The sequence below is a fragment of the Centrocercus urophasianus genome, unplaced genomic scaffold (assembly GCF_019232065.1).
Source record: "Centrocercus urophasianus isolate 14NV4802_14NV808 unplaced genomic scaffold, USGS_Curo_1.0 seq_10, whole genome shotgun sequence".
Classification (NCBI taxonomy): Eukaryota; Metazoa; Chordata; class Aves; order Galliformes; family Phasianidae; genus Centrocercus; species Centrocercus urophasianus.
Window position 1 is genome coordinate 41088632 of NW_024884142.1, and position 18208 is coordinate 41106839.

The following is an 18208-nucleotide window of genomic DNA, read 5'->3' on the forward strand; positions in this document are numbered from 1 at the left end:
GTCCTTCTGAGCTTCTGTATTGTCACCCACCAACTCACTGCTCAGTGTAACAAGCACAAAAGCACCCATGACAGCTTACCCTGAAAGCTGTCTCTCAGTCATCTTCCCAGAGGGAAAAGACTGAATCTGGAGTACTTGAAAAACTATGCTTTGAAAATGATCTATTAGGGAAGGGAAAACAGGGAAGAAAGTGTTTTTCCAATCCTAGGAATAGGACTTCTATAACAGGGATTTCTCTAAGCTGCAGCAATTTCAGAAAGTTCCGCTTTCAGTCTGTTTGTCTGCAGCTGCATTTGCAATGTCTCACTATTGCTCTTCCAGCTTCCCTCTCCATGAGCAGCAAGTGAAAAATTAGATAAACAAACAAACAAACAAATAAATAAAACACCCCATTGATCATTTAGAGCAGCTTTCTAGTCCTTAGAGCTTTAGAGAAACACAAAGGTACTTGTAAAGTATGGCCATTATGTAACTGATGCTTTGCAAAGGGAATCAGGTGCAGGGCTGCCATCTATGCTTATACTTCAGATTGAAGCAGTTGTACCCTCAGCTGTCATCGGTAGTATGAAATACTTTCTCTCTTGAAACTTCTTTTGCTATCTGTGAAAAGTATTATAATCTCTGAGCAGTTATCACATGCCACCTTCCTGAGGAAGAGTGTGAACTGAACAAGGTAGATGGAGAAACAAGTTACAGGAGCAAAGTCATTCATTTCAGGCACAGGATGGGTATGAAGTCAGTCTTAAAAATAAAGCAGTTGAAAGGAAGGCTTTTTCTGCCCCGAGGAGAAAAATTAGACAAGGTGTTCTCTGTAGCTTGCTTGCTTTAAATATGACCTGATTCCTCTTTTTCTTTACTTTTTAAAACGTGGAATGTGTGGGTTGAAGTTTAGAATCTATTTCTGTAATTATATTTTGTGCACGATACTTATAAATCAGAATTTCTCATTTAAGATAAATTGTAGGATTTGTTTCAATGAAATAAGAAAATAACAATGCCCCGGAGCATTACCTTTTCATTCATGACAAAGTATATTCTCTGGTAAAGCCAATCTACTGAGATTGATGTAATGTTGCCCCAGCCAGTATAAAAGAGTGTTAGGTCAGATATATCAGACATATCCAAAACTCCTTTCACCCAGATGGAATTCCCCTCAGAAAAATAGACAACTTGCTGATAAACATTCACAGAAATTCCTAGAAGTAAGAAGACACGCAGACACAAGTAATATAAGAAATATGCCTCAATTTTTTGCTTATTTTTTCTTATCTGTATTTAAAACATAAGTACTTTTCAATCTGCAGCCCAGCAGTTGGAGAAAAGTTAGCTTTTTCTCTCCTCCACTCCTAGCCTTTGTTCAGACAAGGAAACTTTCTCCTTCGGTTTCTAAGTCACATTATTGTGAGAAAATGCCCTTCAGAAAGGTAATTCAGAATACACAAAATGCAAACCGACTGCCTCCTCTATAAGGCAAAGAGATGCAGTTTGTATCTGCTCACAAAGCTCCGTACACTCTAATGTAAGTTAGACGTTATCTGTCCCAGCTCGGTTCTATCAGAGTATTTAGTCTGGGGCAACATTCATGCTTTGGCGTCTTTGTGACTCTGTGAACTGCAGAAAATTAACTCAAATTTCCTCACTGTCTCCAAGGACCACAGGCACACCAATGTAGATAAGTGACATTAAAGTGACAAGTAATTTGAGATAACATGGTAGTCTGGTGAATTAGGCTACTTAAATGCCTTGTTACAGAGCTCTGTATCCCAGGATTATTGATGCTCTAGATTTAGCCAGTATCCTTTGCCAATTTATATTAATTCTTTAGTTTGAACCACTTTAGTTCCTTATATTCTTGTTGAGAAAACACAGCCATTAATCACTGGGAAACACCTGCTTTGGTTTCATCTTCCTTCAATTTGTATACCTACTGCAAAAGTCCAGCTCTGAACTAGTTGCCTAGATTCAATGGAGAGGTAGCACTGGGGAAAACAATTTATCTCATCCTAAAGTGTGTCACTTTAAATAGATCAAATCACATCTTGAAAGTTCCTATTTCTCACCATTGACTACAAAGGAAAGATAATACTCTCTCAGACTGGAATAGGTTCATTCCGCCCTTGGTGAATACAGGTATAAGTTACACTTGAGAGAGAAAGAGAGATCCTGATGATATTTTACCTGTAATGTTGTGGTGTATTATACCATTCTGCAAACAGTGGGATGCTTCAAGGAAATGTTCCATGTATCTTTTCCTTAAAGACTGGTTTCGGGATAGGAAGAGCCATTTTGCTTTTTCCTTAACTAACAAAGGAGAAATTTGGAATTGAGACAGAAAACTACCGCACGGAGTAATTGTTAACTCAGACACATTATTAACACACATGCATACGTACATGCATGTGCACATACATATACACACATATATATTCTTGCAATGGCTGACTCAAACTTTGAGTGTTGAAAGGGAATGGAGTTATTCACCATTACACCAACACTTTCTGACTGCTTGTGAAGGGTGCGAGTGCATCACCTGCATTTCACAACATTGGTTTCTATAGCAGTTGTATTCTTAGTGAAAGAACTCTGGGCAAAGGAAGTGAAGGTACGAAGATATTCACAATACCCTGAAATCCAATGGAAATGGGATAATTATATCAACACCACCACCAGACTTATTTGAAAACTATATACTATCACCTCACATACCTGGGAAAGAGCAAAGCAAATATGTTTATTTCATGCAATTTGTTAGGCTCACCAGTGAAAATAATAATTTTCACAAGTAAAGAATGATAATGGAACAAAATTGTCTTCTTCAAAGGAGATTACACACATAAATATATGATACGTATACAATATATCACATATATTATTTTGTGTATATATATATACATATATATAAATGTGAAGAAAGAGAGTTTTGGTCACTTAAACTGACTTCTTGCTTATACAGGCCACAGTATCTTACTTTGGAGATAAAAATCTCTGCAGCAAACTTGTACCTTCTGTCTCGGCTATGCATAGCTCTGGAAAAGACAGATAACCTTGCTTCTAAATCTCAGGTCCCTGAAAGTTAAACACATCCCCTGCTAAACTGATTTATAAAGTAGTTGCATTCATTTTAAGAAGTAATGCATAATTTCAAACCTGGATTTGGTTAATTTCAATTTCCCAACAAAGCTTTCCTTATCTTTTTACTTCCAGTTTCAAAAAAATTTCTGCTATCAGATACCACTTCCTCATTTGGTTAACGCAACAGTGTGATCAAATACTGTCTTAATCCATTCCTGGATAACCCAAACAGATGGAGTTGTGTGCATGTCTCACATGATGCAGATGCTATGAATCATTTTGGTGATCGTCTCACTAGCAGAATAGAATAGTTCAGTTGAAAGGGACCTACAAAGACCATCAGCTTCAACTGCCTGATCCTTTCAGGGCTTCTTGAAGCTGAAGTCTGTTATCAAAGGCACTGTCCAAATGCATTCTGAACAATAACAGATGCGATGCTTGCTAGAGTTTGGTTAAGAATTTCCAAGTATTTGACAACTGGATTTCTTCAGAAAGTGTAGAGTCTTATGTTGTTGTTGGGTTTGGGGGTTTTTTTTTGTTTGCTTTTTTCTGAAGATGCATTTTCATAGCACTGAATTTGTTTTTACTTGTGGTTTGTCTGAACACAAACTTTCCTCTGACAACCACTTTTTTTTCCTTAGATTGATACCTACAGAGTATCATTACTTTTATTACTAATAAGTAAATATAGCAAAAATAAATACTGCAATACAGCAATAAAAGTAACAAAAATATGTGCTTTGACATTTTTTTGCATGAGGTAACTGTGAACATTTTGATAAGAGTATAATACGATGTATTGAATGTTATTAAAATAAATGTTTTTTGCCGAGCACTGAGATTTAACATGGAAAATGAAAATATATCTTCTCTGCCACTGCCTCAGCCCACTTAAGTATTTTTCATCTGTAATATGATTCACGTTGAATTTGTATGGCCCTACCATCATCTCAGGTTATTACTGGGCTGTGTATACAGTAATGCCTACAGCCAAAGAACAGGGCTGTCTCTGATGTACTGTTGCTTCATCTGTGTACAACTCCTTGTCATGCATTATTTACAGTCTAAGTATCCTTCTTCTCTAGTGGGGACACAACCCAGGAAATGTGATTTTATCCCCAGGAACAGATGGTGATGAGGACTCTGCTACACCTGTACCTTTGGATTCCGGTGTTGTGATGTTGGCTTCTGCAGGGGGTCCAGCTCCAGCCTCATTAACAGCTACAATACTGAACCTTTGGTGAATCAAAGAGACAGGTTTTGGTTTGGGGTTTTCTTACGAGAGATTGCTTGAGAAACGTTTTCTCAAGCAGAGTAGCTGTAACAGAAGTGTTTTCCTTTTGGAAAAGATCCACTTACATAAAATACTCTTGGAAATCTATAAAAAAAATGTAACCAATCAGAATCTGATTTCCCCAGATTTGAAAGGTGGAGCAGCAATAGGATTTTCTAAGTACAAATTTCAAATGGGGTATTAGGCTCAGAAGAGTAACTCAATTTCATTTCTAAGGAAGGCCTGTATTTACGAGTGCAAGAAGAATACAGGCTCTCGTAATTAATAAAAAAGGAGGAAACTTTCCAGATGCTTAAAGAAATAGAGAGAGCTGTTCTACCATTTCCTGAATACACTGAATACATGCTATGCAGACTAAAACAAACAAACAAACAACAACAAAAAAAGCAACAAAATAAACAACTAAGAAAATGCAGCCTGTTGCCCTATATCAAACTGCTTTTCCTTCCTCCTCACCTGTCCTCCATATAAGTATAAGAAAGATAAGTAGCCTATTCATCTGGAATGAGTCCATTGTCTGAAGGAAAATACCTGTACTTTTGGCAAGACAGTAAGAGCACTACTGTCCAGATATGGATTTAGACACACCCCGTTATACCTGAGAAAGATGTAGCGCTCTTGGCTATGCTGATTATCTTTTCTATTTGTACCTGTAAGTGCTGTTTGGGAAGGTAGAGTAGAACTGAAAGCTGTGCCCTCTTGATGCTCTCAACAGTTCGTGATTCTCACTGGTCAGGGCCAAGTTGTAACCAACAACCAATCCATTGGGAAAAAGTGGTGGAGACCAACTAACTTCAACAGTGTTTGGACTTGAACTTTGAATATCTTTAATGATGGGAGCTGTAGTAGGAACTGTAAAAGACAGAAATAACTCATTCTGGGATGGCATTTAAGACATCATTTTTTTTTCATTTTTCACATCGTTTTTTAGATTTTATATCTGTTAATACTTAGTCATATTTATTAGTATAAATTAATTAACACATAACACATATACTGGTGAGAAATCAGATATTAGGACCAGGACTAAAGGATCATGAATAAAAGCTGGCCTCACTCCACACTGCTGAAGACAAGTAATTTCTTATTTATGTGTATAACCTTTCATCTCTTCTTTCCCATATCTCAATCTGCTCCATGTGACAGTGGACAGAAAAGCAACAGTGTGCCCTGTGAGATGTTGTCCTCTAAATTGTGCCTCTTCAGTGTTGTATCCATATCACATTGTCACTGAAGGTCATTTGATATCTATACAGTTCTCTTGTTGAAGAAAGACAAAAAGGAAGCAGACCAAGCCTTACAAGGTGACTTTTAACATCTTGCACAGCTGTGATCTCCATCACAGTATACTTCGGAATCTGCTGAAAGCTAAATCTCAGTTTTCATAGACCTTTCCCTGTCCTCTCTTCTCTGTTTAGATGGATTTTTCACAATCCATAAAATAAAAATCTTGAAGTTATACTTCCTTCTACTTTATATATTGAGAGTTTGTTGGTTTTATTTTTCTAAACAAGAGATGCAAGGTGAAAGTGAAGGAAAAAAACGTATGTCACACAGGGACATGAACAGGTACTTTAAAGTATTGTTTCAGCATTAAGCTCAGTGAAACTGGAAAACAAAGTAATTTGATACCATGAAAACATTTTTTCACGTGAGATTATATGCATTATACCATGGGATGCAAACTAAAAGTCTATGGCACCTTCCCTGATGCTATATTCAAGGGTATATATAGCTTTCAGTATGAAAATCATATATCACAAAAGGAAAGGATTTATACAAGGTATTTATACAAGGTTCCTGATAGATAAAGATTTTTTAGTTCCATGAAACACTGATAATGTACCATGACATCACGTATTGTCTATAAGACAATAATGTACCAGGAAGTTATATTCAAATATTACAATATTATCTGCTTTCTCATATGAGTGATGTCTTAACTAAGGAACAATTAAAATGCAATTTTTATCTCAAAGTAGTGGAGGGCAGGGAGATATATTCCATACATAGTGTCTGTAGATATACAGACTTTTTACAAACAAGAATATAAACTGTAATGTTGTAATAAACATTTCGGCAAACGTTTCTTTTTTTGAAAAAATAATATCTGGGAAAATGCATATATTTCATTCAGAAAGTTCTCATGCATAAAATTATCCAGTGTGTCCTTACAATTGTGACTCTTTATCTTTCTGTGCACATTTTTAATACTGAAAGCAGGAAACAGCCCTGAATCTTGTAGCTCAAACAAAAAGATTCTGTAGCATTTTTGTCCAGTCTTCTGCAGTTACCTAGCATAAAACATGCATACAATACTGGAGGTTAAACAACTTTTTTTTTTCTTTTTTTTTTTTCTTTTTTTTTTTTCCTGTGAAAGAAGCAAGAAACAAGGAAACCTAGGTGTTTATAATGCAGTCCTGAAAGACTGATAGTACAATACATTACCTCCAGAAGCATGGGTTCGGTAACTGGGACTTGATGGAGAATGGAGCTGCAGCTGAGAGGTTATGATCCAAACTACTCGAAACTCATACTCTGTGAAGGCTTGAAGGTCCTTGACTGTATATGAAGTTTCAGATACTACCTACATCAATGCATAAACACACAATTTTCATTCTTCCTCCATCTTAAGTTATTACATAGGTTGCTATCTGCTCAAAACGTATTTCAGGATATTCGTTGGACTGCAGTATCCAAAAGTTTAAATGAGAACAAACTGCGGAAGCTATCTGTGGCATAAAATTTGGTCTTTCTTCCTTTCAAAATTGTTTACCTCCTTTTTTATTCAGAACATACAACAGAATCTAAACAATGAACGAATGTGGGAAAGGATGGATGCAATAGTAAAGTTAAGAATAAAGTTTAAAAACTAAAATAGTAAGACATTATAGGCACTAAATTCTAAAATTTTAGTATAATATGCACTATAGATTTAAGATCCACTGTCTCCTAGATACCCTAAAATATTTATGGTCTGACGTTATTGCTCTCTGTTATTCAACCTATTATTAATTCTAAAGGGCTTCCTGCTTAACAGATGGTCATCATGCCTTCTCGTACTAACTTGCCGTGCTCTGTAAATTGTTTCAAGAGAAATGATGGCAAGATAACAAGTGTGCAGTTGACGCAAAATAACGTAATACAAAAATTGCCACATTGAATCAGAAAGCTCTCAATTACATTTCTCCAGAATAATCTCAGTCTTGATATTTTTAAAGCTGCATCAGATTTATTTATTGGCTATATCAGTATTTAGTAGAACTACTTATTTTTTCTACAGTTTTTTTTTTCCTATAGTTATTATTCCAAGCATTTTTTTGAATTCTAGTGGTTTTAACATTCAGTAATTTAACGTCCACATGTGCAGATGAACATCTTAATCATACACGCAGTGATGAAATACCTTCATGTGCTTGTTTTGAACTTGCTGCCTGCAATTTTCCATCAAGATTCCTCTGTTGGAGGAAAAGGAATCACTGTTCATTTCTCAGCTTCTCACACTTCTCATGATTAGGAAAACTTTTTTTATGTGCCTAATGTATTATCAAATGTTTATTCAAAAATAAAGCGAAGAACAAATTATATACATAACCTGTGCCCTACAAGCACACTAAGCATCCTTACATGCTTTACTGGTCTTAGAAAATTGCTAGAAAACAATAAAGCAATCATCTAATTCACCTGTAAATTACAGCCACATCTGTTCCAAAATCTGGCTATTACTTTCTTTCCTCACATGTTTTTTAGCTTGATTACACTCTATTAATAAATGACCTTTTTTTATCCCAGAGAAGTAGGTCTGGATTATAAATCCAAAGAAACCTTGCAAAGTAAAAGGAATTGCCTTTCTTTACCTCTGTGTATCTCCAATCTCCAGGGAGCTGATGGAACTTCCACTGGATAATGTATTTAACCTCAGAGATATTAGCTGGCTTCCAACCCAGTGTGATATGGTGGCTTCCAATGGTAGATGCAAATGGTGCTCCAGGCTTGTTCAAATAGTCTGGGGGGAAAATACAACCTAAAAGTGAGAAAAATCCCTTCATGGCAATCTCTGGGCATATTATTTCAAACACCTGACAGCAGTGAGGCACAGAAAATAATTTATTTTAAATATTGATAAATAAATCACGAGACATTTTAAACATAGTTTAATAAGTAAGCCTGAACTGGGCCAAGCTGACTGAAAGCCAAGGTAGATACAATTCTTCACTTAGGTATACGCATTTGTAGTTACAGGTACCTGGTAAATATCTGCTGATCAGAAACCTAGAGAACACATGGGAGACTTTGGTAGAGAGCATTTTCAGGAGGTCTATTTCAACAGTGCTTACCCTAACTAGAGTATTAGCCTAACTGTAGCCATGTAAATCACAGGAGCATTTGGCAATGATTTCAACAGAGAAGTCAAGTTAAGGACGAGCACTCTACAAAGAATCATCTTACATAGCTGAGATTGGATTCAAAAAGTCTCAGGTACATGAAAGGAAGGGGAAAAAAGGTGTTATTTCATTTTTATAAGAAAAATAGAAGAAAATGGTTGCTTTCTGGTGAAACAAAAACATGGGATATCTCTATTTATTTTTTTTTTTTCCCAAAGAAATTCAGACCGTGAAGCAAAGCAGTAATCGGAAAACTGCATTTATCAGAATGTGAATCAGACACAGGACTACACTCAGTCTTACTCTGTGCTTCAACACCATATGCATCCTCTGCACGACTACAGCCAAACTTGCAGGAAACTCTCTGTGTGGGAATACAGAACTTACTGGTTAGTTTTGTGGAAATGCATACATCTCAAATACATAGAAATCCTGTGGGCATTTTGAACACATAAAAATCTTGTGGAAATAATTACGTGGTTTAAAAAAAAAAATAAAGTATCAGAACCACAATCTCATTCCAAAGAGTTTTCTGAGAGCCATTCCGTCAATTTCACTGAGCACTGAATTGGGGCTTTCATCCTTACACACTGTCTCTTTGTGGAAAGCACAAATATGGAGCTGTTTTAAAGCTGGAAACAGAATGCAGTGAAGTTAGGAAATAAGGTTTTTTAACTTGTTAGTAATATATTTTACATTTTGTATTTCACTCTTTCCTGCTTCTTTTATTTTTCATCAGTGAAGCACTTTCATACAAGGAATTTTCAAAATGGTTAAAATCAATAATTTGTCAGAGAAGCCCTGGCTAATTCACACTTCCTTGATAGTATTTATGTCCTGGTTTCGGCTGGAATCAAGTTAGTTTTCTTCTTCGTATCTGCTATGGTGCTGTGTTTTGGATTTGGTATGGAAATAATGTTAACACATGATGTTTTAGCTGTTTCTGAGCACTGTTTACACTAAGCTTCTGGTAGTGCCCTGCCAGTGGGGAGCTGGGGGTGCACAATATGCTGGGAGGGAACAGAACCAGGACATCACATGGCATCATGCAGAACTACAAAACTGGGAGAACTGGCTGTGGAAGCAATCCAGTTCTCAGGGTTCTTTTATCATCATTATTAATACCATTTTCCCCCTTGTTTTGTCCTGTTAAACTATCTGTATCTCAGGTTTTATCCTTTTTCCGATTCTCTCCCACACCCCATTGAGGATGTGTGTGAGCATACAGCTGCATGGTGCTGAGCTGTATGACGAATTTAACCACAACCAGTTACTACTCCTCCTGCAGTCATGTCCACAAACTATAATCATGGCATTACTCTGGAACAGTGAGTTCATTACACTCAGATCTTAAAAATAAAACTCCTAAGAGGTTTCAATTTAGGTAAGGAATCCAGTTGTGGCATTATCAAGCTTTATAAGTAGAGAGCTTAAGAAGAGATAGAAACATTTTCCAGATGCATCTCAACAGATTAAAAATGATTTATAAAGCAGAGCCTCTGGAAAATTCAGGACTTTTGAGAAGTGATGAGTTCCATTTTTCTAGACTGGCATTGTATTTGGATTCATTTGATTCTGCGACTTTATATAGCCTGTAAATCTTGAAGTTTTTTTCATATAGCAGCCATTTTTCAAGTGATAATTGACCTTTAGATTATTCAGAGGCAATTTATATGATTCCAGTATATCCACTTCTGGCACCTTACAGGCACTGATAAGGCATGTTATTATAGACAACTCACAATTGCAGCTGAAATGGATATAAAAGCTTGTTCAGTAGTGTATCCCTACATACTATTTCACGTCTAGGCAGTACGTCCCATATGCAAGCATTTAAAAAGTATTCCCAAAGTTTTCATGTTCAGAAAACAAAAAATATTTCCAAGTGAATTATCTTGATTAATAGCAGGCAAATTTATGGATCATAGCAGACTTTAGTTATCAGCTGTAAGTTGCAACTTTACAACCAAGTAAAGTTTTTACAGGGGATCGTGCGTCAGTTTTACAAGTTGATTCATAGTGCTTTCAACTTCACCTATCACAGAAATTTTCAACCATTTGTATTTTGTACTGTCTTCCTTTCTTCTTCTGATCTTTGTCAGCACCATAAATCCAATTTTTGCTTGATGTAAGAGGATTACTTAAGCTCCAGCTCTTAGAAATTTTGAGGGAAATTTGCCATCTGCTCTGTCTGAAAGCAAGAATTTATTCTCTACCTATGGCAACTGCCCTTTCTTTGCATATTACCACTGAATTCAGTGCCATTGCTCTGTTCCTAGGTGAGAGCTAATATTCAACAGGAGTAATACTGCAATTAGTAATGCCAATTGGACTTCAGTCTTGGGTGTGATCACTTAACAGAGCTGAGTCTATGCCAAAGGAGAAGTCCCACTCTTATCCCTCCTCCTTTCTCACAGACTGCAGTGGTCTGATCCCCTGTGTGCAGTACATGGTGCTCGCCTCACTACATGAGGAGTCAAATCAGCCAGATGATCCAGCAGAAAGATAATCCTGAAAAGCCTTTGCAGTTTGTGAATTTAACTGGCATATTGTGTGGCCAGACAAGCAAAAGCATACAAACAAACAAATCAAAAACACCCCATGTTGATGCGGACTTTCTACAGAAGTAATTTGGTTACTCAATGAACAGTTCTTACTCTCCAAAACCACCTTATTTGTAAACCACTTGACGTATTTTTTTGCAGTTTCACAGATTAAAAAAGCACATTACTACCCTCCAAAAAATCTGTCCTTCCAATTACATTTCCAGCCCTTCAGCAGGTTTATTCTCCAGCTCCTTTGCTGCATGCTTGCCTCCGTCTGGATACAGCAACTCATAGAATCATAGAATCTGAATCATGGAATCATAGAATCTGTCCTCAACAGTCCCAACTGCACTCCTGCCATCATCAGTGTCACATTCCACACTCTAAAGGACACATTCTTGAATTACACTTTATCTAATTCATGTCCTCTATCCAGTCAGGAAAGCATTTTGCCCATTCTTTTTTGTTTAGTCTCTCCTTCTCTCCAAGCTGGTGTAATTCAGACTTTAGTGAGCATTCTTACAGGTTCATCCTTGATAGTATCAATGAAAAACTGAATAGAACAGAACTGCTGGGAGAGCCTAGAAAATAGCTTAAGTAGGTCTGCATTGTGTCTCATACTGGTGGGATCAGACAGCTTTCTTTACAGCAATATTCCTCGTTACAGAGCAGCCTTCAATGCAAAACCGTTCTTAGCAAATAAGCTGGAAATAAGGATTCAAATACATAACTCATTGTTCAGCTTTAGAGAACATAGAACAATTAGAACTGGATTGATAGATATGTTTGTATATTTACACTATCTTTTTTAGAAATGTATGAACATTGGAGAAGCTGAAATTACTATTATTTTGTTTGTATCAATTTGATAACATTAAACTTACCTCACATTCTCTGGTGTATGTCTTGTTCTGACAAGAAACAAATAAGTGAAACAAGAAGCATAATAGTAAGTGAAACATAGCCTTAGCATAAATGTAACAACAGAGTACTTTTAACAGCTAGCAATTAATCAGAAATTTCTTACAGTGAAAGTACACCACAAAGTCTTTGTATTGATGAACAGTGAAAAAACAGGAAAAGACACGTACTCACACAAAAACCAGAGAAGACATGTTCTACTTTTACATCTACATTTAACAATGAGATAGGAGCAAAGTAAAATCCTTAAAAGTGCTAATTCTTCCTCAGTGCTTCAAAACCTGGGTAAGTGGTTGAGCTTGATGAATTATAAAGTGTTCCAAATTTTTGAACAAACACAATTTAAACTTTTGATGTTACAGGTAATTCCTATGCCAAGAATTATTACTGACCCTATTGGGTCGCTTTCAACTTGCAATATTCTGTGATTTGTTTCTGAACAGAGAAATTACAAATGCGCTGAAAAAATTATAGACTTTACATCTATTTTTTAGAAATGCTGCTCTGATTAGGTTTTCTACATCTGCCATTATCTGTATTTGACAAGCAGAGACAAATGTTATAGAACCAACACTAAGGCAGTACTCACACATTTCAGAGGGCAACTGACTTGCACTGTTGCATTCCAAAACTGACATCCTTGTGTGCACTGCAAAGATAGATGGTGGCTTAAAAAGGACTTTGTAATCACACTTTTGAAGAGAAGGAAAACTCCACTGCTAAAGAGTAAAATGGCTCAGAGCAACTTGTTCATGGGGAAAAAGTAACAGATAAGCATTATGCAACACAGCCAAGCACAGTGGACTGACACTCAGAAAAAGCCTCCTGCTCTGCAACAGGAAAGTCATAGTCTTTAAAATGGTATGTTTTCAAAGATGTATTAAATAACATGTGATTTGAACTTGATGTTGGACTTGTCTTGTTTATTGTCTCCCATCCACCTCTTAATAGTTAATTTTTCTTTTTAAAGGGAAGATGGAAGGGAATGATTTTAGAAGCAGGAACCTCTGACATCATGTACTACAAAGCCTCATGAAAAAAAATAGCAAGACCCGATAACAAAGAGCAAATAGTCAAGTCAACTGTGCTATATATTGTCATGACAACACAGCCTTTTATGGTCCCAGTATCATAAAAGACCCAGCCTTGCTAGATACCAGCTGCTGAGAGGCTGCTTCTCACTAATCTCTGCAGAAAATATTGATAATGAATTTTCCATAGCTTGTCTAAGCATGTATATGTAACTACCAACCTGACTTGCATCAGTAGGAGAATATTGTCTTACAAAAATGCTGCTACAGAAAGTTCATGTTAAGCTAAAGAGTCTCCTGATATCAGTACAAACCTTTGAAATCATACAGAACTCTGAATTTTAAACAATTGATTTAGGTTTTCTCCCATTAAACCCTTGAGAAAGCAAAATGAGCAAAACTGGATTGTACAAAGCTAGCTGATTAAAAGTTTTTAATGATTTACATTGAGGGGATAACACTGGTTTTGCCCCCTTTTCTAAAGAATTACTGGTTATGAATCGGTGTGATAATGAATGTTGTAGACAAAATCTAGATATCCAGAGTCAGGCTCTATAGATAGAGTTTTCTTTAAGCAAAAAGACTGATAGTTGCCTCTTTAATCTAAGTACACATCTTATATACATCTGGTCTTTGACAATATGGCCATTGTACTCATGTTATTCAAATAGCAGTAATGCAAACTGTCAGTAATTAATAAAGCAAACTATTACTCACTGCCACATTGATGTCACTAACATTGCAAAGGTTAGCAATTCCAAGTTCTCCTTCCTACAACAGGAAAAAATACATTTTTACATAGTCAACATGTTCTCCCCCAATTATTTTATTAAATTAAAACATCGGTTTCTTGTAAAACAAAATTTATTTGACTCGTGTTTAATCATATGAATAAATTGATTGCTGACACACAGGTAGCTTCCCACCTGAGACCAATTTCAGAGCACCAAGAGACAGAAGATTTGGCAAAATCAAATAACATTAATTTAATTATCACAGGCAGGAATTTGGCAATCACCCCCTCATTCTGGTGCACTAAGTCAATAACAAATGCTTCATGAGTAAATATGGAATAAATGACAAAGCCAAGTGTCTTTGACCTCTGGAGGGCAGAAAGACCTTTCTTGAAGCTAATTGCCTTTTATCTGGCCCCCTTTTGATGGACATTATGCAGCCAAATGGTGACCAGCCTTTCTCTTTAACCAGAAGTGCTTCCCAGCCTATTTTTCCACATCACACCAAGTGTGTAAAACCAGTCACCTCTTGTGCAGTACAAATGATTTGAGGGTGTATCTAAGAGCCTTTGAAAAGCTGAATGCTAGTTCTTAAGTTTGATCCTGTGAGCAAGTAAGATCATTCTTAACAAAACAACCCTCAGGAAGAGATTTTCTGCATGCTGGGACACAGATAATGTGACAGTAAGTAGAACCCCAGACCCACGCAAAGCTGTCACGAAGTAAGTGGGAACACAACAAGTAGACTAAAGAAGTAAAATCAGATTTACAGCTCTCAGATTCATCTGAATCCCTGACACAATACATTCATCAAACATGAATGTGATTTTTCTGTCTTTCAAAGCTGATAGGAAGAGCAACTCATTTCTTATTCTGAATTAATTTAAGCTGAAATCAAAGGATCCCCATTAAAGTTGCCACTGCATGCTAGGCTTCCACTGGGGAAAACAATTAACTCTTTCACTGGTGCTGGATTTAAGAAATAGTTCCAAAGGGACCGTCAGGAAAATGTACGAAACAAAATGGAGCAGGTGATAACATTTTGCAGTAAGTTTACACAGCCAATTAGCCCAGAGGCACAAAATGTACTTTTTTACAGAGCAAAGGTACATGGTCTTCTAAACACATCAACGTTTCAAGCAAATAGAAACAAGTAGGTAACTCCTGAGAGCCTGAGGTAGAATTGTTTGGATTTGTGAGCTTCTGCTTATCTTTGTTGTGCATCAGTAGAAGGAAAAATACTAAATTCCCCTTGATTTAAAGGAATACTAAGAAAGGATCTAGCCACTTGCTTTACTTCTTAAAGATAGACTATTACTTAAGAGATTCAAAAATGAAACTGAAACAAATTCAGGATAATTGTGGAAGCAACAGGGTTTTTACAGTTTTCCTAGGACTACGTAAGAAAAATCACAGACTAGATGGATTAACCAGTAAGTAAAGAGAATAAACTGAATGGAAAAAGTTTCTTTCCTCCACACTCCAGGGTCTCTGGAATTTTTTGTAATCTAGGGATCTGCTGAAACAAAAGCATATGAAAACTCATGCAATCCAATTAATGGGATATTTACCAGGTTTTACAAATTCAATTGTAAAGTACTAGTTCTCACACTCTGCTTTTACTCAAATATGGAATTAAAAAATTAAAACTTGATCTGTAACTGAAAATTCTTACAGTGCTAACAATCAGATGGGTTTCAAGAGATTAAGTGCAGTTTTTCAGAACTTACCAGGTTACTTGTACATAGGTCTTGACAATTTTTTGAGAAAGAACAAGATGCAGCAGAAATCCAAATGAAGTAAAAAGTACCAAGTCTGTTCAGCAGCAGGCAAACGTTCCTCATAACTTGAGAAATTTCATCTGGCAGTCTGATTCCTTCCTTGACTTGGCCATACAAACTCCTTCAAGTCTAGGTGACAGAGACACGACTGTGAACTTGCTACTTTACAATTTATTAAATATTTTAAATTCTTTGTTTACTATTCATTCCTTGTACGACCTTTCTGCTTCCCAGAGCAGTTGCCTTGAAATTGCACAACATCTATTTCACAGTTTCTTATTAAACCACTGAAACAAAAGGGGTGACCAATGAAAGTCAGCGTATCTCCTTACATAAATATCATTAACGTCAAGAGGAAACTAAGCACAATGCTTTCAGTCAGGTGCTGCAAACAACACGGAAATGGAAAGATGGAGAAAAGTGCCCTCATCTTAACTCCTACTACTGCTATGTATTTTCAAACGCCTACAACTAGGCATGTTTGTTCATGACTATAAGTAATTTGCTACAATGCTATAGGTCATATCAGTCAGTATAATAGTATCAATTAATCCTATTCAATATATTTATGCATGTATTACGGAAGAAAATAGAAGTGGATAGATAAATCATATATCTGATTTAGAGAGAGGTAAACTGTCCTACATCAAGTTGGACACCAGTATTAAAGAAGTCAGTGGGAATTCAGGCTTGAGATAATGCAGCTTCCAGCCTGTGCACATCTCTATCATACTAGCAGAGCTATCCACAAAGTAAGTGTGAAATGGAATAAGAAATCTATCCAGCTTACGTATTTGTATGTATAAATAGATGCTATGTTATTTCTGTACATGTGGTTTTGTGTGGTTTTGTGTGCACGTATACACAAGCACAAAAGTAACATAGCATTTTAAAGACAGTTTGAACTGTCACATCCCATCAATGTGATTATCTCGTCATACTCAAATGCTTCTCCACCTTCCCACACCCAACTCATTTGCCAAGCAAATGTTCATGAATTCATGCAATGAACCAGGCTGAGAATCTGGTTAACACTAACCCAGCAACAACAGAAACAAACTGGCTAGCATTAACCCAAAGCTGTTGTCTCTGAGTTGTGTCTCAGCACAGTTCCATGTGCTGCTGTGCTCAAGTGTGTTGGGTAAAAGGAGCCAGTAACACTGAGGCGGGAATAAGGGATAATTCAGGCTGGAGGTATATTCAGGTTGAGGGATATTGCCAAGCACATGGCCTGGGGAAGAAAGGGCTTCGTGGAACAGGATCCTTCCTTTTCATCCATTTGCCCTGGAAAGTCCTGAGGGGCTTTCTCACTGCTGCCCAAGGGAACTGCTTGCAGACAGTAATACTGTATGCTTCCAGCTATGCCAGTGGAAGGGAGTCACTCCCTCAACATTTTGCCACCTCTCCACTCCAGACAGCTGCTGCCTGCCTCTAACCCACCAGCAAAGCCGCTCAAGAGGAAACTTCTTAGCCAGCCAAAATAAACGAGGTCAGTCTGATTTCTTAAAGAGTAGCTCTTTGCTAATCCAGCTCAGCCTGGTTGAAGAAGCTCTGTCAGTGCTCACAAGAACTGTATGTCTGAAGAGGGAGTTGGCAACAGGCAATTGTAGGCTGTGATGTCTTCCAAAGATAGAGAAGTATGTGTTCTGGGTAGATCTTCAGGAGATCCTAAGACTCTCAAGATTTGATATTTAGGTCTAGTAGGTCTGAATAAGTAATTAAATGTACCCATGTCAGTACTCTAACATCTAAACCTGGGATAACTCTTGATAACAAAGATAACCCAAGAGTTATCATGAGAAAACTCTTATTCATGCCTTAAAACTCTATCACATTCCTGAAGGGGGGTTGCCGAAACATCTGTGTAGAATCACAGAATCACAGAAACACCAAGGTTGGAAAAAACCTACAAGATCATCCAGTGCAACCATCCACCTATCACCAATAGTTTTCACTAAACCATGTCCCTCAACAAAAAATCCAACCGTTCCTTGAACACCTCCAGGGTTGATGACTCCACCACCTCCCCGGGCAGCCCATTCCAGTGCCTGACCACTCTTTCAAAAAAATAGTATTTCCTAACGTCCAGCCTGAATCTCCCCAGGTGCAGCTTGAAGGCATTCCCTCTAGTTCTATCACCAGTTACACGAGAGAAGAGGCCAACCCCCAGCTCACTACAACCTCCCTTCAGGTAGTTATAGAGAGCAATAAGGTCTGCCCTGAGCCTCCTCTTCTCCAGAATGAACAATCCCAGCTCCTTCAGTCGCTCCTTATAAGCCCTGTGCTCCAGACCCCTCTTCAGCTTTGTTGAAGGGGACTGGAAAAAGTCACAGCATTAGCTTGCGCTGGGTTTCAAAAAAGGTAACCATGCTTTTGAACTTCCAATGTCTGAAGGATCATATTGTCCCCGTGACAGCCCCACTGATCTCAGGTCCCCACTCCGT

The 18208-nt window shown here is 37.2% G+C and overlaps 1 protein-coding gene across 3 annotated transcripts in view; it reads right to left on the reverse strand.

The window, feature by feature from the left end:
* The window catches only part of ROS1 (ROS proto-oncogene 1, receptor tyrosine kinase), a 72137-nt gene extending 56097 nt beyond the window's left edge, over positions 1-16040 (reverse strand). Inside the window, exons 1-12 of one of the 3 annotated variants that reach the window (XM_042817343.1) lie at positions 15984-16040; positions 15714-15893; positions 13967-14020; positions 12808-12867; positions 12182-12208; positions 9055-9115; positions 8224-8372; positions 6815-6953; positions 5017-5218; positions 4231-4307; positions 2179-2301; positions 1012-1196 (exon numbers count right to left, since the gene is read on the reverse strand). In XM_042817343.1, the coding sequence (XP_042673277.1) occupies positions 1012-1196; positions 2179-2301; positions 4231-4307; positions 5017-5218; positions 6815-6953; positions 8224-8372; positions 9055-9115; positions 12182-12208; positions 12808-12867; positions 13967-14020; positions 15714-15827 (1191 nt within the window). In that variant the 5' untranslated portion in view covers positions 15828-15893; positions 15984-16040. Of the gene's footprint in view, positions 1-1011; positions 1197-2178; positions 2302-4230; positions 4308-5016; positions 5219-6814; positions 6954-8223; positions 8373-9054; positions 9116-12181; positions 12209-12807; positions 12868-13966; positions 14021-15713 lie in introns of all 3 variants that reach the window. The other 2 variants (XM_042817359.1, XM_042817353.1) reach the window with 2 other exon arrangements.
* Positions 16041-18208: the final 2168 nt, after the last annotated feature.